The sequence below is a fragment of the Anser brachyrhynchus genome (genome assembly GCF_964034855.1).
Source record: "Anser brachyrhynchus genome assembly, chromosome: 8".
Taxonomy (NCBI): domain Eukaryota; kingdom Metazoa; phylum Chordata; class Aves; order Anseriformes; family Anatidae; genus Anser; species Anser brachyrhynchus.
This window is the reverse complement of record NC_137702.1, coordinates 8,347,041-8,372,572: the sequence shown is the minus strand read 5'-3', so window position 1 is coordinate 8,372,572 and position 25,532 is coordinate 8,347,041. Positions and strand designations below refer to the sequence as shown.

Genomic DNA, 25,532 nt, shown 5'->3' with positions numbered 1-25,532 from the left:
CATTCACCTGATGAGATACTAGCAGAAAATGACCATCTCTTGAGTTCAGATAAGAAATATGATATTGGGATTAACATGCTACGTACACCAGACATTACCCAAGTAACCCATCCAACACATCGCAGCTCTCCATGCTTTCAAAGTGGAGTGCGCTGTCCTGCTCTTTGGAAACAGGGAGAGTCCACACGGGTAAGGCTTGAAGTAACACAGATGCTGTAAATCTGCTTACTGAGCCCTGGCTTCCTCAGAGCTGCAAGCCCAAGGAAGGAAGAGAAAAGCAGGTGGGTACGTCTAGGCATATCTACGTGAGGATACCCAGGAGAGCTAATCCAAATACATTTAGGGTGTAAACGTAAAGCTGATTAGTGAAACCACAGTAAGCTCCTATGTGGATATGCTCCTCCAGAGTTAAAGTAGCCATAATTCAATTCATTCATTTAGCTCATTTCCAAAAGTAAATTAAGGTAGAGAAAATTAAATTAAACAAGCTGACAGCACCTTCATTTTGAAAGGGATTGTTAACACGGACCCAGTCTACCTCATGCAGTAATGCAGATTATATTCCCCTGCTAGGCAGGCATGCTGGCTCCCCAGGCCAGCCTTGAAGCCGTGTGTTTTTACACATCCTTTGTTCAGGGATGGTCTGAAAGCAGGACCAAGCCTGAGGTGTATTTGGCTGTTTGCATGTGCTTTAGACTGCGTGTGCTTAAATCCAGGGCAAAATCCTTCCAGCCAGCGCTCCGGTCCCTAAGCGCTTGACAAGGTAATTGTTGTAATGGGGTGTTTTGGTGAGCCCTCTGCTGGAAGCCGGCCAAGCGCTGCAGATCTCCCCAAACTCTGCAAATGGATCCTTTTCATTGAACCCACGCAAACGTGTCACAGTTTAAAACCTGAAAGGCTTTCTGTAACGACAGCCACAAGTATCAAGAGTTGCATAAAACGTGCAGACGTGCGTGGGAGTGAGCTGACAGATTATAATTACCAATAGAGAAGGGGGAAAAAACAAAAATTAATTTTTGAGGCAAAACATATAATTTGCCTTTAAACCATAGTAGTGTTCCCATTACTAATGCCATTTACAGCCCTGGAAATCAGATTGAAGCTGTTTGACTCCTCAGCAGATTTATTTGCTTTTTTTTTTCTTTGCCTTTTTTTTTTTTTTTTCCTTTCCTTGCAAAGGTACACCAGCCAATGTGGGAGGATAAAAAAGCAGGGCTTTTTTTTTAGACACTCATATGAGATTTGCACTGTTTGAACATGAAGGGAGCCAGGTAAGACAGTCTGCAGGCTTTGGCAGCGTTTCTGTGCTAGCTGGTAGGATCGTGCAACATTGCAGGCCCAAACAGCCCTGCCAGTGACACAGGGAAGGCTCTTAAATTCAGTCTGCTGCCACTTGTCTACTTCTCCCTACAAAAGGGACACAGCTATAGGGCACCCATTGGCCATGAACTGGTAAAATCCCCAAGACAGGTTGCAATCCTCCCTTGGAGCCAGGCTGGTGATGGAGGGTTTTTCAGCTGACTTTTTTTCCTACCCTCACTTCATTTCCTCCTTTCTTTACAAATTATAAGTGGTTTTGCTGATCTTCCTCTGGAACAGCACTGGAGGAAGGGTAATAAACCATTTACTTTGCTGTGCCTGCACAATTCCAGAGGCGCTGCCAGTAGCGTACACCCTCAGGCTGTAGTAGGGTGAAGTGCTGATATTACAAGTAGCCCAGGGAGGTGAAGAGCCTGTGTGCATCCTCTGTGGGCAAGAGAAATGGCCAGACCTGCTAATGCTAAGACTGCTTTCTCACTCAAAATGTTGGGGGAAGAGATGACAAACCAGCAGTTTAAGTTTGGAGGAAGTGAGCTGGGGATGACAGCAAACAGAGTCCCCAGAGAATGACAAGAAGCAGCCATCTACATAAAGCAGGCAGGTGGCTTCACTCGCAGCTCTCATCTCAGACATGGCCAGGTCAAAGAAAGCACCGACAGATGCTGGTAAAACCTCAAAAATCCTCAAGGCATATCTTTAAAGCATAGAGAGGATTTTTTTTCTGAAAGACAGCAAGAGGGAGACTGGGAAGAACATCCCAGACCCAGTGGGACAGAAGGACCCCCACGCAGCATGTGCCACAAAGCAGCAAATCCCTGGGATGCCATCAGCCTGAGCCTGCAAGACCACACAACCCCTGGAAACATCTCCTTTGATCAGATAGGGCTCAAAATATGAAAGACTGAGTTGTCCCAGCAGAAGCACCTCCTTGTCAGACTGTGCTTGTCCAAGGGAAGACATTTCCCATCTCCACCCGACGTGATGCAGATGATGGTTCCCATCGCCTCCGAGGATGACGGGCCAGCCCTGTGGGCCTCTCCGTCCAGGTGGGTACGCAGCTGTGAACTCATACATCATCATTAAGGCTGCAAAGTCAAGCAGCAAGAGGAGGAATTGCCAGAATAAAGGCTGTCAGAGCAATTTTAATTCAACCTCCTGGTGGATATGCCTTCTGATGCAGTCTTTAATTACCTCATCACAGCCTACTTTTTCCTCAACAAGACTGCTGCTTCATTCAGGGCACGACAGACAGGCAGCAATTAGTGAAGGGCCGGTCAATATTTTGTTCTGTCCTTTTTTTGTTCGGTGTGCTGCCCCAGGCATTATTTGCTGCATGCCATCAAATGCCTGCTCTTAGAATTATTCATCTTCTCCTGGACTTTTCTTACACATATATCAGTGCAGCAACTGAAAGTTTCCCATGTAGGAAGGCATTTCTTTTCCTACACCCCTAAAGGAAAACCCAGTGCAGAAATGAGTTGCAGAATATTCCACTGGTGAGGTGAGGTTTTTTAGGGTACTGACATGATGTCTGTTCAAAGCCCAGCTCCCGTAACCTCAGTCAGAGCTGTAAGCACTCAACGTTTCTATAATTTGGACTCCAGTTGCCCAGAAAACCAGAAACATGGGCAGCTTTCAGGGGAATAAAAAAAAGAAAAAAAAAAAAGTTGTTGGTTAGAAAGGCAAGAGGAACTCTGCTGACGCTGCGCTGGAGCACGGCTCTGCTGCACAGTCAATGAGCCAGGAACGAAAGAACAGAGCGACGCTGGTGTGGGCAAAGGCTTCAGGCAGTGTGCGAGGTGACTTGCATTTGCAAATTTTTGCATTGCAAAATTTCTGTTTTCCTACTTTAGCAGCTGTACTCTGCTTTCTCTTCATCTCATACAATTTTTATTTTTTTTTTGTCTTTTACCAGACTACAGTGGAGGACATTTTTTTTGCTTTCAAGCCAAGCAATGTTAACCTTTACCTTGGCACAAGTAGACAGGTGTGTGCAGGATGGACTCAGCAAGAGAAAGAGCTGCCTGTGCCACTGAGGGCATCAAAGGGAGTCCCAGTCAGATGCTTCCCAGTGAGTGCAGAGAGAGCAGAATTTGCTGGCCACTGAGCAGCATAAAAAAGCACGATAACAAGAGGAGAGGAAGGGCATGGACCTTCATTGCCACCTGACAGCCCCTGTCTGTATTGTGCTCTCCTGCTCTGTGCTCACTTAACCCAACCTTGGGGAGGTGTCTTTGTGCACTGGGTGGACTTTCCTGAGCCTCTCTGCAGGCTTATCAGTCTAGAAAATGTTCAGCATTTTCAGCAAGGCTTTTAATTCATTAGCTCACACATGAAAATATACTAACCTTTCTGCCCTTCCTAGCTGAGTCATCGATGCTTTCCTATCTTGCAGCAGACACATCACCTTCAGGAAAATAATGGCTTAGCATGCTGATAACAATGGACTTTATCTTCCTCAATTGGGCATTCGTTTAGGATCACAGGGTCTTGCACGCTGTGGGAAAACCTGTGTGGCCACTAGGCTCCTGGGGAAGCTGAGGTAAGGCTGGAGGAAACTCAGCAAGAAGAGTCCTGGAAGAGACTGGATGGACTGCGGTGGGAGGGAGGTCGCATGGGAAGATAGCTGTGGGCAAGGTGGGGGTGGAACAGACAGAAAAGATTGTCTGAGAAGTAGTTGGTGATAAAACGCCCTTTAAGCATTTCACTTTTGTGTTTGGCTCTCTACGGAGTCAGTGTAGAGTCCAGAAGTCTCCCCAGGGCTCTGAGCTACCTGGGGGCTTGAGGCTTGCCCAGATCCTCCCTTGGCTACAGGGGGAGCAGAAACCCCTAAGGCAGGCCGTGGCCAGCAGCTGCGAACACCTCCCCATGCTGGTGAGGACATGTTGGGAGGGGACGGGTTTCCCAGCTGCAGAGCTGGGTGCACACAGACTCACCCCAGTCCTTTAGAGACCACCACAACAATGGGTTCAAGCTTCATTTCTAGCACCAGCTATTCAGAGACAAAGCACAACCCCCCTGCTGCCCCAGCAGTCTCAGCAAATACTTACTTGAGGGCACCAGCCCTGAACCAACTTTCACAGTGGTCTCTTCAGAAGGCAGTGGAGCCTTACTCCTGGGAGGATGGTGGGAACAGTTCAACGCTGGGGAACTGAAGGCCTCATCTAGAGGTGACTTGTCACACAGGCTTCTGTAGACAAGGGCTAGTGGAGTCTAACCACAGGTCCAACTGTGGATCTGACCAGTCAAATTCACTTGCAGGCACATAAGCACCTTGTACAGATGCAGCTATTCCTCTTTCCCTCTTGGAATAAGCTGCACAAGTATACCTACAGCACAGGGTGCTCTAGTCCCAGCCTCAGTCTGGGGCCTGTAACCAGAGCTGCTGCATCCGTTCTTGTCTCTTGCTCCAGGTGATCCTAATTCAGTTCCCAATAAAATGCCCGTGTTATCTAAGCCCTAAGGATGTTATCAGCCATCTAAGGGTGGCTGTTGTCAGACATTCTGAGAGGACTAAACTTTATGAAAAGGTGCCTGAATCTGAGCACTAGAAATATTTCCGGCAATTTTCAGGACCATCTCTTGCTTTCTATGCCTCAGTTTCCTTCTGTGATGATACCATCATACACACTTCCTTCTTTAAGACCCTTCAGTCAGATGTGCTCTGGAAGCGTTTCAGGTTGTTGTTATTTCCAGGGCTATAGTTATAACACATTTTGGCTGCACTAATTCCCTCAAACAGAAATCGTTTTGCCTGTAGTAGGCTGGGACAAAGCAGCCAATTAGTTGTCCTTTACACGTTTATTAACTCTGCAGCTTTCTTTCAATGAGTATGTGGAATCTGGTAATGTTTTAATATATTTTCATAAACTGTGGGCACAACATGTCCTGTTTCAAGCTAATAACCGTACCATATAATTAGTCCTGATTACACAGATATTTAGTATCATTTTCCATATTCCAATCCCTTCCTAGTGCCACTGCCCAGCCAAGACATATTTAAAGCCACAGTCATCTCCCTCCTCTTCCCCAGCAGTTTGCAAGATTTTCTTTTGGACAGGTTTGCAGTTAACACGATAGCTTCAAAGGAAAATTTCATTTCATTGATGTACATTTTATATATATACAGGCTCTGATCAAATGTCAGGTGACAAAACCCAGGATACAAATAGAAGGCATTTGTCTCTTACAGGGAAAAGCCGGTATTTGAAAGCGATGAGGAAATTAACAACATGAATCTTTAAAGATCTATTCCTTAAACATCTGTTGGCTCTGGGCTGAACATTTACTGTATTTAGGATTTTACCGTGAGGTAGCACTCCCCAAACAAAAGATCCCTCACCCCATTAGATTCTGGTGGGGGAAGGAGAGAAATTTGCTCTGTTCAACCTGATTATAGATGTGTATCTTTCCCTGCTGGCGTGGCTGTCTCTATAGAGATGGACATGGATATTTGATGAGATTAAAATGCTTCAGTTACCACTGTCAGTGGTTCTTTAATTTAAAATGAAGAAAGCAAACAAACATTCCTTTTGATGAGGTAACTGAATGATGCTACAGAAAAGCACTTTGCTGTCAGGTGGTAATTAGGTTCAGTAATAGTCATGGGTTTTTAGCCTTGGAGGCTGTGGCCCCTGGGAGTCTGAAAGAAATGATACATTCAATTTCCGGAGGAAAGGAAGATGCTGGATGCTTTTCTCTGCTAACCCTGCAGGTCTCTGCAGATAAGAGCATTCAGAGCTGCAGCGCTGACAATCCTCCTTGAGCCAGCCTAAACTGTTGTGTCAAGATCATGAACAGAGAAAGGGAGATGGACCCAAAGTAGGACATTTAAACACCTAATGCAGTCAGGCTGGCTCTGACCGCATATATAAGGAACTGCCAGAACGGCTGCACCGAAAGGATTGTTAAAGGCTGCCAAAGGGTACTCCAGCAATCTTTATGGCCTGGGCTGATATTTGTAACATCCATCTTAGGCATCAATGGAAAATCTCCGGTAGGAAAGTATTCCTTTGTAAACAAGCAACTGCTCCCACAGGTGCTTTCTTAAGGGGAAAAAAGAAGGGAAAAGAAGAAAGTGAATTTCAAGGCTCATCTGCATTCCTTGGTGGAGAGGAACAATTCCATTTGGAACTGGATTTTCCATTGTAAAGTATAAATTATACCTGGCTATGCTGTTAAGAGCTGAAATCCAAGTGAAACATTGCAATTGATCCAAATGCATTTAGCTGGAAATTTTGATACTGGAGTTGTAACTTCTCTGTTCTCAGAACAGAGATAAATTCTGAATATGGTGTTTCCCATGAAATAGGAGCTTTGGTTCTTTGCTCCTCTCCTCATGCTATTATGAGGCTTTGTCTGTTCAAATAATGGTGGTTCTCAGCCAACACTTCAGTAGTATTACCCCTGCTCCTTACACAAGGTAAGACGCTGAAAGGACACCACACTGAGGACCAGCAGCGCTGCAGGGCAGTGCTCGGGCATTTCAAACCCTTTCTTCACACCTTTGTGCATTGCTCACTGGTGGCCTTACTTCATGTCCAAAAAGGACTTGCTTTTGGAGAAACAGCCACTAATCTGGCTGTAAAGCTGGATTAAGGATTTATGGTGAGGGGGAAACTTGAGGCAAAGGGTCCTGGTCACACTAGGAGAAGGAAACCTGCCGTCTGGCTGCCAGCGCTGCAGCAGGTCCAAGGCGAGGTGAAGAGCGCTGCCTTCAGTACAGGCTTGCCAGTAATTTTCTGAAGCACTGAAAAGTTTTCACTTCCAGAATTAAAACTTTTCAAAATAAAGCAAGTCTGATTCTCCTCTCACTCTTGGGAGATAAATGAAGGGTAAGTCCATTAAAGATACTGGTGTGAGATTGGTGTACAGCAGACAGAATTCAGGAAAGATATTGATATCTCCAAAATCCCCTGAATATTTTTTCAGGCATAAACCAGGTATCTTTCCTGATCATAAATGCTTTATTTCCGAATGGAATTTCAATAAAATAAGCACAGTTAGACTGGCATGCTTATTATAAAGCCATAATGCAGCAGCACTGAAGTTTAGTCATGAAAGGTATTAAAAAAGCAGCCCCACTAAAGCAAGAGAAATTGCTTTTTGACCTACCGAGTTTTAGGAGTAGGTGCTAGCGGTCTTTCCACCAAGGAGTTCAGTCTGTAGTAGTCCAAGAATGTCCTGGCCACGTTCCTTCCAAGCTTCATATCTGTAAGTTTTTAATTAAGGAGCATTTCTGGAAATAATTAAAAATAATAATAATAAAAAAGCAGAGTCTAGAGGTAAATTACTGCTATTTGACGCATGAGCAAGTTTTACATTAGCCATCCCACAGTGCTCAGACCTCAGGCAAAATGACTTACATAAGCAGATAAAGTGAGGGTCATCTTGTTTGCTTCTTGTTTTCAGAGGCAGATGTTATATAAAACCACAGACAGGAGGAAACAATCTCCTTTCCTCCCAATGCCTGGCTGCAGATCCCCGTGGCATTCATGAGGTAATAGACAAGACCAAGGAGCGTTCCAATTTCAATGTTCAGGGAAAATAAATATCTAAAAATGTCTGTATACAGGCAGTATTTCTGTGCTTGTATCTAGGAAACAAGGTCAGCGATGTCGTGGTATGAACCAGCTATGGACCAGTATACAAACTCAACACTGGGATTAAAGCTGTAGCCCTCCACCTTGAGCACAAACCTCCCACACTGTCCTAGGAGAATCTTTAGTTGTGGTGTATTCAGGACCTAAAATGGTGTTTTAGCACTGAACTGGAAGGATGCCTTGGAGAGCTGTACGTTACCTTAAGGAGGTCAGCAGTAACACTGGGAGCTCTTCCCTCCTCACTAGCCATGATTTCAGCTTTGGTTAACCCAAACCCAACACTACACAGATGCTACCTGTAAAAACTGCTACAGAGACCTTGCAGGCACCTGAACCTCCTGAAGACTCAGTTGCCTAAAAAGAAGCTCAATAATCCATGTTTGAATTGAAAAACAATTTGCTAGCCAATATATCTATGGGGCAAACCTCCTCTGTGAAATATCAGTGCTAGATCTGCCCGTTACGGAATAGCACCTGCTTATCCTCTGCAGGGTGATGAGCAACTGGAAGAAATGCAATGGATGCCATTATCCACAGCTGTATTGTGGGGGCTGAGGACTCCCTTAGTTGCTTATTTTTAACTGATGCCTACACAGACACATATTTTTTACCAGGACGCTGCCCCAAACAGCTATTTCAGGGGTGTTGATGCAGAAGCTGAGGAGGGTACGTAACCTGGGGAATCTAAACATGCCTCTGGATCTGACAGCCAGCAGTCCAAGGAAATAAACCATTGCTGGGTTGTTTTGCGTGCATGTGTGCACGTTCTGTTTCATCAATAGTTATCTGCTGATGTTTCCATTAGAGGAAAATTCCAGAAGTGCAGCATCCCAGGGGCTTCCAGCAGCGCCTGTGAAGATGCTAGCTTCTAAATGAAGCTTTTATTACCCGCCCACTTACATTAGACACATCAAAACAAGTGAGCATGAGACATCAGGTTCAGGCATCACTGTGAAATCTCTTTATCATTTATTTATTTATTTGTAGGGGAGGTCGAACTGACATGACTCAGTCTCTAGCTCTAGCTCTGCAACCAAAAACCATTAGCCAGCCACCAGCTCTGCTGGCGCTGTGGTCAAGCCCTGATCAAGTGGTTGAGGATGACTCCTGACACTGATTTTCTCCCCAGGGATCCGGTCCCACTTCTCTAATTTCCATTGCCATGCCTGGGGATGGATTCACAGATCCGTCCCTTCTGTTTCAGAGTCTACTTGGGTACACAAATTGCCACCCTAATACCATGTGTGCTTCGGGCATCTATATTCCTCTGCCCAGTGGTGCAGCACAGCCCAAACAGCTGGTGTTCGTGGCTGATGTCTGCATGGACAGGGACAAGGGGGTGTGACAACGGCACCGGCTGCATCTCGGCTGCTGCGGCACCCAGAGAGCAGCAGCCTGCCAGCACCAACAGATGTGGATAACTGTACATGCACAAAAGTTCGGAAAGTTGGAGACAGCTTAAAGTTTATCAGTTCCAGGGAGGGCACCATCTCTTTGAAAGTGTTTTGTGATTGTTACAGGAATTTGGGGATGGCTGGGGGTAGTTTGGTTTCTGCAGCTATGAGCTCAAAGCAGCAGCAAAGGTTAAGAGTTCAAAGTCGTCTGAGAAAGCCAGAAAGAAGGGGAGAGGGCTGTCAAACATTTAAGGGATTGAGACGACTAACATGGCTTGATCTTGTAGTTTCTTTCATTTACTCGGCACTTTAAAGACACAAAGTGGTAATTGGACTCAGTTAAGTCTCTAGGACATTTTGTCGGTGCCACTCTCAGAAGGCTCCTCTGCCAGAACTGGCCCTGCTGCCCTTTTCTTTGTCTCCCTACATCACGTGTGTTCACATGGTGGGAAACGCCTGACCTGCTGTCCTGGGGGACGAAGCCCTGAGATGAGAGTGGGTGCAGCTCAGGAAGTGGCTACATGAGCTCCTCCACGGTGCCTTACAACTCTGCTTCAGCCCTGACCTGGAGGAACCCAGTTCTACGCCTGAACTTAGATCTTGGGGAAAGCTTTTTAATGACAAGGACAGTTAACTACTGGCATAACCTGCCTAAGCACATCTTGAAATCTCCAGAGTTAAGGTCTTCAAGAACAGGTTAAACCCATAGCAGACAAGAAGGACTTAGGTCTAACTAGCTTTGCATGAAGTTAGGGAAAGGAAGTATAGAAGAGCCCCTAATGTCCCTCTAGCCCCATATCCTTCAGTTCTCACCGTGTCCTGCAGCCCACACAGACCTCCTGTTTGCTAGGTTTACAAGGAAAGGCAAAGGCATTTTGCAGAGCATGGACACACCGGTAGGTGGACCCTGGGGTGAAACTGGACACGCAAACCTGTGCCACCACATGTGGCTACTGCAAAGCCACAACACGGAAACAACTCGCAGTCAGTGCTGCCGGAGAGAGATTAAAAGCAACATGGGATAAAAAATGTGCATTTTGTATTGCTAGCCTCTGTAGCCATCCTACCCCCACTGCTCTGCCGGCCGCCTCCGCAAAGGATGAGCGGTTTCTGTCATAGAAATCAGGCACCTGATACATAAAAACAGAAACAGCAATAACAGCCTCTCCCTGTGACTGCCTAGCCTGGGCGAGAAATGGCCTGACTCACTCAGACAGTGCGGGCAGCAGGCGCCTGCACAACTGACAGAGAAAAACAAATCAAAGCAATGACATTTGCATTTATTTCACATGCACAGAAGACCCAGACTCCATTTTGCTTCACTAAATATCACAAGCGCATAAGTAACCGCAGCTAAAGCCAGAACCCACCTTTTTCTGGGTAGTTGTTTTGGTTTGCGTTTTAATCGTCTTTCCTTCTGCAACCACTCGTGCTGTGCTTTTGCTCACAGAAACACCCTACATAATTTCAACCACATTTGACAGAAGACCATTGCACAGCTATTCCCATCACAGGAGATCCCATGAGACAGTAGAAATCCACCTGGAAATCCACAGTGGAAACAGCTGGGTGAATCTCCACCCCCACAGGCTGCCATGACTTCCTCTCCTCTCCTCTTCCTTACTCCTCCATCTATTTGTTGTTTCACCATGCTCTGTATTTCTACCTGGAAGTGGAAACCGGCATCCCCATGGCTGGTTTCCCTCCTGGAAATGCTGTGAGAACAGCATTTGCTCTTTGAATGGCATCAGCACTTTTGGGGAGATTTCGGAACAGTCTGCTCGTGCACAATGCTGCCAAATTTTGCAGATGCGAGGACGTTCAGATAAGACAGGAATCATGTGGGGCTCTTTGCTAAATCCCCCATACTTATGATCCTCACCACGTCTCACACCCTGAAGCTGCTGGCCCTGGCATGAAAACAGGACAGAGGAGGAGTGGGAATCTCGCAAGTCGTTACTAGTTTTTGACTGAGAAGATTCACTGATCCTATTGTGAACAGTCTGCTTCAGCTGGAGGCTCCAGAAGCGCACACAGTCTCGTTCTGTTCGTGTGTGGAGGCAATAAAAATCTCAATTTGGAAACCAGTTAGCGGTACAAGTCATTAGGGGAGGTACTAAATGTTGCTGCTTTAATAGCTCACTGATCATTTAATAATGTCACTGCTGCAGAGCATGGTGGCACCATTCACTCGCTTTTGTTTTGCTTTTTGAAATTCACGGTCATTCCACTTTCAAGTGAGTGGATTATCTCTCTTTCCCCCTCTTGCCAGACACTGCAAACTGCTTTAAATAATTAGAAAAAGGATGGCTCCTTCAAGTTTGCCATCTCATTTTCATAAGGTCCAGTGTCATTGCTTTGGAACAGGAAGAGAAGCTGTGGTGGTAGCGAGGATTTGACAAGGGCAAAACAGTTAGCAGCCCCCACTCATCTTTGATAAGTCCTGTGGGGTCCCTGCCAAGCAGATTGGATCTCTATTTTTATGTCTCATCTAGAGGACAGCACCTCCATCAATTTGAAACACTGCACTGGGTTATTAGTTTATGGAATTCGTCCAAGTTTACTCCTAAGCAGGATTTAAAATCGTGACCTTCCAATTCAGAGGCCAGACCCACACAAGCCTTTTGTTTCAAACAAATAGCTTTAAGTTCTATAGATAGACAGGAGGGAAGAAGAAAAAAACAGGGAAGGAAGAAAGAGGAAAGGAAAATGAGATGCAAAGAGAAAGAAAGATGAATCTTTTTAACAGCGCAAATTAAAAACCAGAAGAAGCTCTTTGTCTGACAAAACTGAATTCTACAGCAAATCTCAGTCCACCACCACAACAATCCTGTTATTTATGAAAAGAGGGTTATTTTGTGTGGGAGAGTCCCAGATGACTGTGGTCAGTGAGCATACTGTCAGCTTCATACAATCTCAAGAGAAATATGGATGAGGTTTTCTCGTCTGTTTATAACAGCTTCCATCAATGGATCAAACCCCTTCCTGACATGAACAGGAGCTCTAATGGAAAATGGCATTACACGGCTTTAAACCGCAGTGCTATATTACTGTGCTATATTACACCCAGAACCAGTCCTCTATTTTAGCAGAGCTGTTCTCGCCACAGTCACTTACTTGCTCTGTTTCACAGGACTGCCACCGTCCTTTGACAAGTAAGAGATGCTGCCTATGTCACGCCTAATTGTGGGGGGACACTTCAGATGAAGTGTGACTGGGACAGTGCAGAGACTTTGGCAGGGGGCAGTTCTGTGGCTTTTCCTGATCACTTAACACAGTGCAAACCTGGGTGCTGATGATATATCCTTCCCCAGGACTGTCACTGCAAGAAACAAGGTTCACATGTTTCAGTATATCTCGTTATGTATTTCAAAATCATTAGCAAAGGAGGAAACTTCTAAAAGGGAATGTGGGAGTGGACAGGACTGACCCAGTCCTTCCTACCGACTTTTGCAGGAGCAGGGCTTGGGCAGAAAAACGCTGAAAACACCAGGCTGTCAGCTTGCAGGGTGCGTGGGCATGCTTCCTGGGAGGGCCTGCCATGGTCAGTGAGGACGGGGCTCCTCGTAGCTCCAGTGTGAAGCCCAGGCTGGATATAGGAACTGCTGGTCACAATCTCTCGTGGTACCTGGCAGGAGGTCAGGAGACAGATTTGCAGCTCTCCCCTCTGGCCTTAAAATCTATCAACGTCCTGAACGCAGCCAGCCTGGAAATGGCATAAGGACTTTCCCCAAGTCCTCTCACACATTAGGAGAGTATTTCCATTCCCAACAGCCTCTGATCCTGATCCAAGGCATGACCGGGCAGCACAGATGCTTTTGGAAATGAAACATAATGGCAAAGACAAGTCTTCATTTTTATTCCTCTTGTGTGTTATCAAGGAAGGAGCTGGGCGGAAAGCCCCCTGGCTGACTATTTCAGGCTTTCAGGCCCTTTTCCTGAAATGCTTGATTGTGGTGGAAGAAATTACGAAGATGGAAGTTGTGCGCTCTTCTCCCTGAGTAATCAGAGGCCTGTAATTTTCCCTCCTCCTCTGAAAGGAGGAGGACGAAGAACAGGTATCTTGGAGAGCGGGGTTTTATCTCTGCTGGAGGGAGTGTGCTGCAAGGACTGCGCCGTATTTCCCATGAACTCATTTCAATATCAGCTGTTGCATCTGCCCTTCTCGTGAACTCAACAGAAACAGGCAGATCCTGGGTAATGCCTGGGGTGCAGAGCAAGGGGTCTCGTGGTAGAGAAAGAAGTAGGTAGAAAGTGGAGTTGCTGGATGGGGGACACTGTCAGGAGAGAGTCAAGAGCCCCTGACCCCATGCCCATGATGGGGAGCAGAGGGAAACATGGTTAGATGCCTGGAGCCCCAGTTCTCCCTCTGCCACACCACAGCACCAGCAAAGAAGCCACCCAACTGAACACGTTTGGCTGCTGATGAAAACCTCTGCACAAAACTGACCTGCAGCGCTGCCGCCACATGCGGCCAGGAAAGGGGAGCACTTAATTCACCGTGGGATTAGAGATATGCAGACAGGGAAGGAAAATCAGGCCACCCAGAGCAAGCACAGAAACAGAGAGGTGTGAGATGTCTCAGACGCTACCAAAGTAGCACTGGAAATGCAACACTGCCCATTTTAAACTCTGAATCCACATGCCATTTACCCTGCACTATGAGCATCATTTTGCAGGGACATCTCTGACTGCTGTTCCATTATCCTAATGCCATCTTCACATTGCTCTGTGCAAGTTACATTTTATCCATCTTACAGTCCCTCTATGCCACTGGGAGATGGAAATGGGCCCTCCTGTAAATGGTAATCTGGCCTAAGCTGTAAAATGAAAAAAAGAAAATGGTTTATTTAATATCTTGGTGGCACTGACTCCTGATGAGATTATCTAAAGGGCAGAGGTCACAGCTCACAGCTGAAAAAGAAAGTCTCAGAAAGGGTGAATTTCAGCACCAGTATATTTTAATTCATGAAAATACTGCATCAGCATCACTCTATATATTGATATACTTTAAAAATGATTTACTTAAAAAAAATAGTTATAATAGCTCCTGCTAAATTGTCCCAGAATGAATTTGGGCCTGTATTTACTGGTCTCACATTACTATCCGAGGAATCTTTAGTCAGAGTATCAAGAAAACATGAGTCTATGTCTCTTCTTGTGATGTTAACGTTTCAGATATTTTGTATTGTTTAATTCTGGTCACTTGCCAAATCTGGGAAGGAGCCCTTGTGGATTAGCTGACCTCAGCTCTTTACACAGTCAATGAAAATTACAGAGAGTTGATTCTCTCAGACACACTGAAAAGGGATGAGGGGAAAGGAAGCAATTTCCAAGTGAAAATACAGCATTCACAATATTCTCCAATCACTGATGTTCTCAAATGCACAAGGGAAAAGCAGCAAGTAAACTTAAGTGTTAACAGCTTTTGTTTTCAGTTTGGTTAGAAATGCAAGAACAGTACAAGCATTTCCAATTCCAATTAAAACTCCCAAAATACAGTGGAAAATCACGATCAGAACTTTTTTTGGATGCTCTTGGTCCATCACAGCTCAGCCCTGAAGCATGATGACACCCATCGCTTCACGTCTAACAGTTCGCATTAGATATTCCACTCACAGCTTTGTGCATAACATTCACCACTACCCAAACAAAATCAGTTTCAAGATAAATGGCAAAAAGAATGTTTCAACACACCAAAGTGTGGATAAACCATTTTTCATCTCTAAATTGTTGGAAGCTCATGAATTGTATAACTCATAACTAGGCATCAGTAGTCTGTTGCATGCTGCATTTTCCCTCTTCAGCTGCAGCTTGCATTTTGAGACAATAAGTAGCTCTGAGGAGAGAAATCCTAAAAAAGATGAAGTTATGAAATACGAGGAGTTAAGAAATATGAGAAATTAAGAAATTACGAAATGTGAGAATTGAGTTCTGTTGTGATATAAACCTGCCTATAACTGATTTTAAAGCTTTTGGGTAGAGGAAAGTAAAGAGTTAAAATGCCTCTCCTTAAGGACTTGCTCAGAGGCCCACTGGATTCTTCCTGCCTTCAGTCAGTCTTTGGTAAGTCCATTCAGGGCAAGGCATCGTCTGCATTTGTAGTGGGCAAAATGCAAGGAAGAGAAAATTTATATTCAGAAACTGGCTCACCTCCTGTCTCAGATTGTCCGGGGAGGAAAAAGGACCATGGCCTCAGAGGCTGTACCTTTAAAAACACTTGCAGGCTGCAAGTAATAGTCATGCTTCAGTGTGTTCAACATTTTGGCTGAGCTCAGTACAATGTGCAGTGATTTAAGGCTGGGAGATCAGGCGGGATTCAGCAAATTCAGAATTATTTATTTCTTTAGAGCAGAAAGTCTGGCTACAGGTTATTTACTGCAAATGGGTCTGTTTGGGGGAGGGGAGAAAGGAGAGAGGGTAGAGAAGGGGCAAATTGATTGACTGAAATTTTTCAATTAAAATAAGCAGTTTTTTAAAAAGATTTAAGGTTTTATTGGAAAGTGTGAAATAATTCAAGAGTGTGGAGCCCTGCTAAGTGCAGATCATAGAGATCTGGGGAGGGAAAAAAACAAAATCTTATTCTGTGGAAGAAGGGAAGGAAGGAAAAAAATGGAAGGAAAACATCATTATCTTTGTTTCTTCTGCTACGTTAATGTATTTCTCTCCCCGCGTTATCTCCACTATCTGCAAGTATTGATTCAGAATAAGGCACTGTGGTGTAGGCTGCAGGCAGCAAAAAGCTCTGCTGGGAGTGGCACGTTTCCAGGGCTGTCAGAGCATGAAAAAAGACTGGAGGATTGGTTTTACAATGGGATCTGTGCCTGGCCAAACTGGAGGCAGGGACACTACCCTCTGTGCAAGGACCAGGCTGAGCTGGAGTAGCAGAGAGGGTCCAGCTCAAGGGGTGGATCAACGACGGAGGCATCTCTGGGTGTTTTGCCTGGGCTTGAGTAGCATTAAAGGATGGGAGGACAACGAGAGTTAAATGAAGTAAAACTCTTCTGGATGGGGAACATGAGGCACGCATGCCAAGACCTTATTTTTGTTTGTTTTTCTGTCTTGGACTCAAAGGTCCACACCAGCTCTTGAGCTCAGGCTGTAGGGGACACACATGAGCTGGGCCAAAGCTCTCTTCACATCAGCCAGACACACCTCATTTGTAGCTGGTTACTCCGAAGGGATGTTGGTGAAGGACAGGAAAGAATTAAGGCTGTTACTAGTAGGTAGAGAAAACGAATGCTATTTTTGCCTCTGTAAGGCAGGAGTAAAATATTATTGTAATCTCCGTCCCCCCAATTAATTTCCACTTTTGCTATTATAATTCCCATTCCCAGATAAATTTAGCTTTCTCTAAAACCTTTGATTTTTCCTTTGTGTTTTACACTCAAGCTGGAATGCAGTGATAAGGGACTACACACACATATATATTTAATCTACATACGCACACGTATAGCTATATATAGTCCCTGCCACAAATAACACTCCTCTGACTGCTGTCACAAAGCCCTTGCTAGAAAAGCTACTCACCCAAGCTGGCTTGCTTTCCTACATCATGTCCCTCAGGGAAGGACTGTTGGCAGCAGCGTGTCTGTGTCCAAATAAAGATGCTGGAAAGGTCTGCAGCTCTCCCCTGCTCCACTGCCTGTCTCTTCCGCTTACTTCTCCTATGGGGTGGGAATAAACCCCTGCCAAACTTCAGCCCCACCGTCTCCTCTCACAGAAACAACAGCTGACTTCGCTGAAGTGGCTGGAATTACACCGCTAGGCAGTCAGTGTGGGAGAGGCTCTTGATTTATAAAAGGGGGCATCTCAAATTGGGAGGGGATTCAGCATTACCTGGTGGGGCAGCTTTAGAGCCACTGCTTTCTCTGGTGAAAAGGGCTTTCCTAACAAGACGCTTGTGACCATAATATAACCACAAACCTCTGTAGTTTATGAGAGACCTGAGCAGCAACTTCGCATCTCTCCATTTTCCAGAGTGTCACTTATGGTTATAAAAATCTCTTCCCCTTCACATTCTCCTTGTGGGGGTGAGGCCTGTCTGCTGCACTGGCACAGCTCCTGAGCAATAAAACGAGAGGCTGGACTGAGTGACAGCCCCAGTGGATAAAGATAACGGGAACAGGAGGCTGTTTGCCTCCTATGATGTTTTTTTCTTTTGGTAAAACAAACCCCCAGTAATATTATATTACTTTTTTCCTATGAAAGCCTTGTATTTTGAGGCCACATCCTGTTTTGCTATTGCCACAGTCTCACTGTCTGCTTACATTCCCCATCTCTATCCCCAAGTTTCTATGAATAACTAGTATTAATTCCAGAACTTGCCTGCATTCACAGGTTCCTGTATCTTGTAGAGGACTTGCACTGACACACAGCTCAACTGAAACAGCAGCACCAACCTCTGCACCACAAGCATCCCCTTCCCCGACCCACCTCCTACACCGGTGTTCACATCACATCACCAGGGAATATTCACCCACGGGTGCCAAAGGACCTGGCTGCAGCTGCAGACCCTGACACACAGGGATGAGATTGAATGCCTCCCTTCAGTGAGCAGCCCTGCTAAGCTGGATGGCCGAGCTTCCAGTGCATCCCAGGCTCTTGTGAGATGCAACATTTGGCTGTGTACTCGCCAAGCAGAGTCACCTTCTGCCTCTCCTGAAGTTGGTTTAATTTCAGCTTCATTGTCTGGGGACTTAAAAGACTTTTAAAAGGATGATCAGAAGTCCAGAAAGCCTGAGGAAGAAGAACTGGTAGAATCTTTGGCCTTTGGACCACAGAACAGTGAAGAGAGAGGATGCTCTGAATAGGTAAAGGCTGATGTAGAAGAGGATAAACTTCTCTGCATCTGCTAGTGATGGGATAAGAAACAAAGGTCTTATTTCACAAGAAAACAAATTGTCATTAGATTTTAAGGCAAGCTTTACAGTGATAAGACTAATGAAACACTGGAAAAAATATCTCCTGGGGAGGCCAAGGCAGAATTAGGATAACAGGTATTAGGAGAGGGACAAGTAGAATTGATCCTGCCTGAAGACTGAGGGGTAGGTAGGCAGAGGGGTACCCATCTAACTCAATTCTCTAGGTTCAGATCGTGTTGCATAAGCACCCTCTCCATGGGGATATTTCTCAGTCCTTAGCGAGACAGATACGACAAGTCCCTACTTCTACTGCCAGGAAGAACAAGAAGCATGAAGAGGCAGGTGCTGGTCTAGAGCATGGTGTCTCTGCCATGGCTCTGGGGTTGGAATCAGATACCTTTAAGGCCCTTTGTAGCTCACAACCCCCAGAAGACCACCACAACCATCTCACCACCCACCACTATGGCCTGCAATTGAAAATTCAACCCCCTTAAAGTCACTACATGCTGCCATCTTCAGCCAGACTGAATCCTGAATTCATTTGCTCTGTATTTCTGAATTCAAACGCTGTTCTTCTTTAAAAGCCTCTCCGCCTTTTGCTGCTAATTAAAATATTGGTTGCACTCTGGCTTGCTTTTCCAAGAGGTCTGGACAGCATCACAGGCAGCTCAGACAAACAAACAACCAAACAAACAGGATCCATTAGGAACTGCCACTCCTGACTGTCGCCCTTTCGCATACATCACGTTGAAAAGGTTAATGCTTCCCCAAAGGTGTGAAGGAGACGGGCGGCGGGGAAGGGCAGGAGGGATCCAATCCTGTAAGGACCAGATGTCAATGAGACTCAATACAGCACAGAATGGGCTCCCCCTGCCCCCCCGAGTAAGACAATTGCCCATCCCTTGGCAAAGCTTCCCTTTGAGGGATCTATAATTTATTAGGGAAGGTGGAGTTCTGAATAAATTGCACATAGAGATGAAGCGGTGATGATCGCTAACTCAAATCCCTAGGAGCTTGGCATTTTCAGTCTTTAGCTCCCATTTGTGTCCCCCCTGGTCCCTACTAAGTGAGCAAGCCAAAGAGCTGAATATCGACAAAACATAATGAGCTCATTGAGATCTAAGCATTGCAATTAGCAGGGTGGAATGGAGCAGAGGGGCTGGGAGGCAGACTGTAATTATTTATAATGTTGATAATCACTTACATGTAGTTAAAAATATAAATACATCCCAAAGCTTGATGGCATTAACTACCCTTCAATTAGCTCCGTGCCCAATAAGTAAGCGATACCCAAGCACTTAGAGGAGAAAGGCTCCAGGCCTCTGCCTCAGGGCTGTACTCACCGGGAGCCTACAAACTATTGGCATGGGTGGGTGGAAGTAGAGTTTTTAGAGGCGATATCATCAAGACAGCTCCCATCACTAGCTTATTGCTAATGCAGTTGTGGAGGAAGACAGCTCAGATACGTGGCTCATGCTCACCTGATGGCTATTTCCCCTCTGCCATTTTCCCTCATAAATTCCATGCATCCAATCCTTTAGATAGCTCTATGGGTTCTCACTGACCAGAATTCGATTAAGTCGAGGGGCACTGGTACAGAGAGCCCCCCGGGAGGAGAGAAGCCCTTTGCTGTGTGACAGGCTGGTATCTCTGTGCTGCAGTCCCAAAGTACCCGTGGTACATTACAGAGATACTCGAACCCCCGTTAGGAGCACTCAAACCACGGCACCGTGTGTCTGTGCACAGCTCACCTCATGCTGTTTCTCTCGTGCCTAAGCCAGCTTGTTTAAAAATAGCTTGAGTACCTCTGTGCTGCAGATATTTCCCTGTTCCTGAAGATTTCGACCAAAGCAACTCTTCCACAAAGCCAGCCAGTATGGAGAATTGCCGAGATAGACAATCAACTGCTTTCCTTCCCTGCAATATCCCATCTCTTTGTGGACACTGAATCAAAATGTCTCTCTTACAGAAACAGAAGAGATGTTATGAAAGAGTCGGTCCAAATACAGACATGTTTTACCAACCCGAGGGAAGGGAGAACAAGCAGTGGAAAGCAGCAACTCTGAGCAGAGGCAAGCTCTCGGGGAAGATTACGTGCTTGAGAGCAGAGCCGAAGATCAACAACACACCTTCACCTGAACGGTAAGCAGCCGTGACCCTTATCATCTCCACAGTGCACTCCACTGACGTAAAAGTACAGCCTAAGTCAGGTTTTAATGGAAAAACGGGTAAGAGTGAAACCACCAGGGAGGGGGAGATTACTGTACATCAAAAAGAAAGAGATTTTGGGGTGGGGGAGTAGATGAAACCCCAATCTGCCTGCACCATTGATTTCCTTCCAGGTGAAGGGAGCATTTAACACACGGAGGTTAAACGTGGACCCTTCTCAGTGCAAATGTATGGAGAGGGCAGCGGTGGAGGAATGGTCACCAGAGTCTAGTGAGGAAGCTTAATGAAAACAAAGAAATTGTGGAAAGAAAAAAAAAGCAGAAAAATAAAAAAAAAAAAGGAGGGAGAACAGAAGCAGGCTGTACTGCAGTCAAACAAGCTCTGAGAAAATACAGGCAGTGTTCAGTGAAACCGAAAGGGAGAAAAGCAAAAGCAGAGTAAATGGAAATTGTTCAAAGATAATTGAATGTATGTCCAAGTGCTTGCGTTTGCCAGCTAGCAATAAATACACTGCCTGCGAAAGCAAGCCAGTGTGGGCAAAGGGAGGAAGTGCAAAAAGCAATCAAGGGGAAGCAAGAAGCATATGCAAGCGGGGCAGCAGTGCTGCGGGGTACAGGAACAGGAGACAAGGGACGACAGTTTAGAGAATGAAGCCGTGAGACTGGAAATGAGGCAGAACTATGTATCTTGAACTGCATTCAAATGGGGCCCTTAGGCCTACCTCGAGCATGCTGGAAACCTGAAGGAAAGGCAGCTGGATCATGCTGCTAGGGCCTGGCAGCGGTCAGGAGAGTCGATGTGTATGGGACTGTGTTCTGGTAGGATGACCATTCAATATAGTAAGAAGGTCCAGGAAATTGGTCCTTGCTCTGTAGAGAATTTTGCAGGGACTGAAGCAAGTGATTTTCAGCTAATAGAGAAATATACCCGAGCTATTCTAGCAGAGAAAGAGCAGAGAAAGCAGAAAGCACAGGGAATTTCTGGCCTGTATAGAAAAAGAAACACAGAGAGCAGGAATAAAAGATTCTTTCACAAGAAATACCAAACCAGGTCAGACCAAACTTAACCTACCCTAACAGCCTGCCTTTGTTACCAGCAAGCGTTCAAAGGAAGAATACAAGAAATACTTCAAGTGAAGAGACCCCTCTCCTGGTAAGAGGAGCAGTGCAGCCACCTCAGCCAGGGGCAGTGCCCGAGCTGAGCACATCGGTTCACAGCCCAAACCAGCTTGGGCACAGCGCTGGACAAACACAGCTCAGCCATTTGCAAGGCCGATTTCCCTTCTCAGCTGCCAGCAAAGCCCACCGAGAACCAAAGGGACCTCCGCACAGGCATAGTGCTACAGCACCAAGTACCAAGCCAGGAGCCAACATTTCCCCAGCACATTCTTGCAAGTGGTGTTCCCAAATACAAAGATTAATGCAGGTGATAAGAGACATAAAGAGACGGTCACAACAACAAATCAAACTATACTACTTTCACCTGCCAGTAGTAAAAACCTTTCAAAGGCCCACAGGCTCCTCTGTTTGCAGATTAAACCAAGGTGCAAAAGGGGATACGATGTTTCCAACCCCACCAAGGAAATCCAGCAGCGCAAACAAGAAAAGGAACAATTTCCTGGCTTGATCCATAAGAACATGCCTGTCCTTGCTCAAGGTGATTCATGTTTCAGAGGAGACAGCCTGGAGGCGTTATTTGGTAAGGACACCAAGGAGGGAACAGCATCAACAATATTTCCACAAAATTTTTCTACGAGAAAATCCCTCTGCTCCAGCAACATTTGTGCTTGCAGCACATCGCTTTTCTCACAGCTTGCAAGAAATACGTGTTCTGCTGCTTCACCTCTCACAACCAGCAAGAGACGCCTCACCCATGTTCAGCCAATGCAGGGAAAAGGAAATGAACCCACGGGAACGGGGAGCCCCCTCAAAGCAGATCGCCTGTCAAAGCGTGGCTCCCATGAAGAACGGCTTACAATCAAACAACCACCCCAAAATTGCTTGGCAAGTCATTTTGAGCTGATGCAGCTGGAAAACGTGGGTCTGTTTGCAGATCATTTGTCAGGCTGGAGAATACGCCAGACTGCTCAGAGAAGGCAAAACTGTCAGAAGAGCCAAAATGTGTCCTATAGCTGAAAGAGCATGAGAGCTGAGAGCTGGCCTTTATTTAAGCCCTTCTGAGCACCTCAACCTGCACTTTTTTGCTTTTCCAGAAACACTTGAGCTGATTGCTACTTTTGTTTGGTTGGTGTTTTTTGTTTTAATTTTAATTTTATTTTTAATATAAAAACAATGATAGGTGTTTTCTGTTTTCCAAATCTAGTATTTTCAGAAAAGAACATGTGTTAATAACAACTACTATTTAAAACATGGAAAGAAAATTAAAAATAGGTCCTTTTCCTGTCTTGTAACATGGAAACAACCTCAGTACCTTCAATGCTTTTGATGCTACATTTTTCTCTCTCTTATGAAGTCACATCAACTCTAACTGGTTTTGACTAACGCATCTGCTTTAGGAACACCTGAACCACAAGGCAGGGACGCCAACAGGGAGACCCCTGGCTATTTCATGTGCTTCAGAGAAGTTTCGTGTTGGATTAACCACTGAATCCAGTCAAAGACCTGGAGAACAGGGGTGAAAGTAATTCAGGCTCCCAAACACGGGATTACGAGATTTTGGCAAACCAGGCCTGGAGGTGGGAAGGTGTCTAGATCGACACCCGTTCACCTGCCTGTGACTCCTGCAGTAACTTGTCACACGTTAGATCAGTTTTGTGACAGCCAGCTCAGCTGATCCCACAGCCCTGCTATTTCTGTCCCGTATTTCTGATTCATTTATTGCACTGTTTTTCATGCATGCTAAAATCCCCTTTATTCCTCTCTGTGCTGCTGTTGCCTTTGATTGCACAGAAGGGATTTCTAAATGCTTATTTACTACCATCCTCTTATAATTCCAGCATCCTGGAGGAAAGGCAGACCAGTTCATTTTGAAGCAGGACGTTCATCTTCTCGACAGCTAGCATAGACCAGGGCATCAATAAATTAAAGCTTCTAGGGATTAATTGATTGGAACAAGGTTGGTTAACTTTATGACTAAATGGGAACTAATCTGCTAGCGGACAGAGCAGAGCTGGGTTACATTTGTACTCAGTGAGTTTGGGCTGAGAAAATGAAACATTGATGAAGGTAATAATAATACAAACAGGGATGCCAAAAGGAAAAGGGAAAAGGGAGGCTTTCTCCCTAAAGAAAACGTACACAGGCTCTGTTAGATCTGAAACGATATCTCCCTCAACCTCTTTTCTTTGTGAAAATCACTACTTCTGAAACAGAAATTCTACCGAAGGAAAGATCCCATTATCAGCAGCAGTCACATTTCACAGCAATGTGATTAACTGCCGGTCACATGGGCCCCTCGCTCGCCACTTGTAGACAGCTCAATAATTTTAACGAGGAAAGAAGAGCGTCTTTCTCTTTCTTCCTTCCTTCCTTCCTTCCTTCCCCTCCCCCTTCCTTTTTTTTTTCTTTCTTCCTTTCTTCCCCTCCCCTCTCCCCCTTCAGACTTCCCTTACAAGGCAGGCAGTTGAAGCTGACCCTTAAGGAGAACCCCTCTGGGACCTGGATATCACTTATCAAGTCTAAATACGCTGTCCTGGTCCGGGTTGATGCGAAGCGCGGCAGCTGCAGCTCAGAAATCTCCCCCTTTCGGAACAAAACCAGTCACCTTGGCCAGGAAATGCACTGCCTCCATCGCAGTCACACTTCAATCACCAGCCTCTCCCTCGTCTCAGCTCCTGTCCTTGGTTTGGAGTATTTACAGCCCATCTGTCTGTCTCAAACACACTTCTCACTCAAGAGGGAAATTAATCTCTCCTTCTCTCCTCTCTCTGCTTTCTCTCTCCTTCTCCCTCCCCCTTCCCCCAACACTTGCAATTTGCCATGAACAGCTTCCCTTTTCTCATCTAAAATTCTCGATGACTTTGAAAATTGACTGCACCCACACACCTGGGCACGGCGAGAGATAATTGATTGCATTTTTATTTTGTCTCTTCCCTAAACTGTTTTCCTTGCTAATGGCCAGTTCTCTGCCATTTTTTTTTTTAAACTGACACTCGGTGTGAGGGACTGAGGGAAAGGAAGAAATAACCAGCTGCTGAATATTGTCTCTTCTGATTCTCTATGGAAGTAAAAGCTCAGTGAGTGATGAGGATCCTGTCTGGAAATGGACCAGAGCTCCCGGTGTCCAGGTGATAGAGACCCCTGCACACAGCCTCTCTGGGGCTTTGCAAAGGGGCGCCTCCTGCAGCACTGTTAAAAGCAAAGGCCACACAGCTTGCACAGACAGTAGCTACAGACACCTCCACATTCTCCTCTCTCACCATCTGGACTAAGTTATGTACCACTTCTGCACCCTCTCTCCAAATTGATCAAGCTCAACATCTTACAGGGCAGGGAAACTGAGGCACGGTTTGTGTGCAATGCCATGGGATGGGAGGCAGCACAACTGGCAAAGCAAAGGACTGGGAGTCAAGGCACCCTGACTCTTAGCCCAGACTACCCAGCTAGGCATCAAGTGAAGTCAGAGAAACCAAAATACTCAGATACAAATCCAAAAAAAAAAAGAATTCTAAATCCAAAATGAAGGCACTAAATCCAAAATAAAGGCACATAAAGAGACATCCAGATTTTTTAGGTGAAATACTGGCTGTAATGTCTCTGACTTAGTTTCCCCATGCGAGAGGTGACTGTGAACCTGCCTCCCATCGTCAGGAACTGGTGGCAGCTATCTTATGCCTTTCAGATCGATGGGATGTTGCTAGTGTACTTGTTCCCAGCAAAACCTGCCTCTCCTCCCATCCTCTTCACATGAAAGAGTATAAGATGCATCGATATCAGTCAATTAGATAAATGACACACACACACACAAAAAACGCAGTCCTAGTGAATAGCCAGAAAACCATGTGTGAAGGGCTGGGAGCAAAGGATAAACATGGAAGAAAATTACAAACCAAAACCCACAAGTTACAACGTGAGAAGCCTGTGCTAACCAGAACTGCTCTGAACTCATACAGAAATGAACCACAGAGGAGAATTAATCTGGAGGAGGAGGAACGAAGCAGATTTGGTAAAGTCAAGTCATCATTTGAACCTGGAAGGCATGCACTGGTTAGGTGATTACTTCCT

The 25,532-nt window shown here is 45.6% G+C and overlaps 1 protein-coding gene and 1 long non-coding RNA gene across 4 annotated transcripts in view; one reads left to right on the top strand and one right to left on the bottom strand.

Annotated features, from left to right (window-relative positions):
- Positions 1-25,532, bottom strand: part of LOC308199414 (BEN domain-containing protein 5) — a 923,492-nt gene that overhangs the window by 6,738 nt on the left and 891,222 nt on the right. For all 3 annotated transcript variants that reach the window (XM_080603543.1, XM_080603541.1, XM_080603542.1), the window contains one exon: positions 7,435-7,531. In XM_080603543.1, coding sequence (XP_080459669.1) covers positions 7,435-7,531 — 97 coding nt within the window. The remainder of the gene's footprint in view (positions 1-7,434; positions 7,532-25,532) is intronic.
- On the top strand, positions 514-25,445 carry LOC308199420. The gene is made up of 4 exons (XR_013954630.1): positions 514-2,366; positions 17,657-18,129; positions 20,150-20,322; positions 21,446-25,445. It is a non-coding gene; the product is annotated as an uncharacterized lncRNA (long non-coding RNA).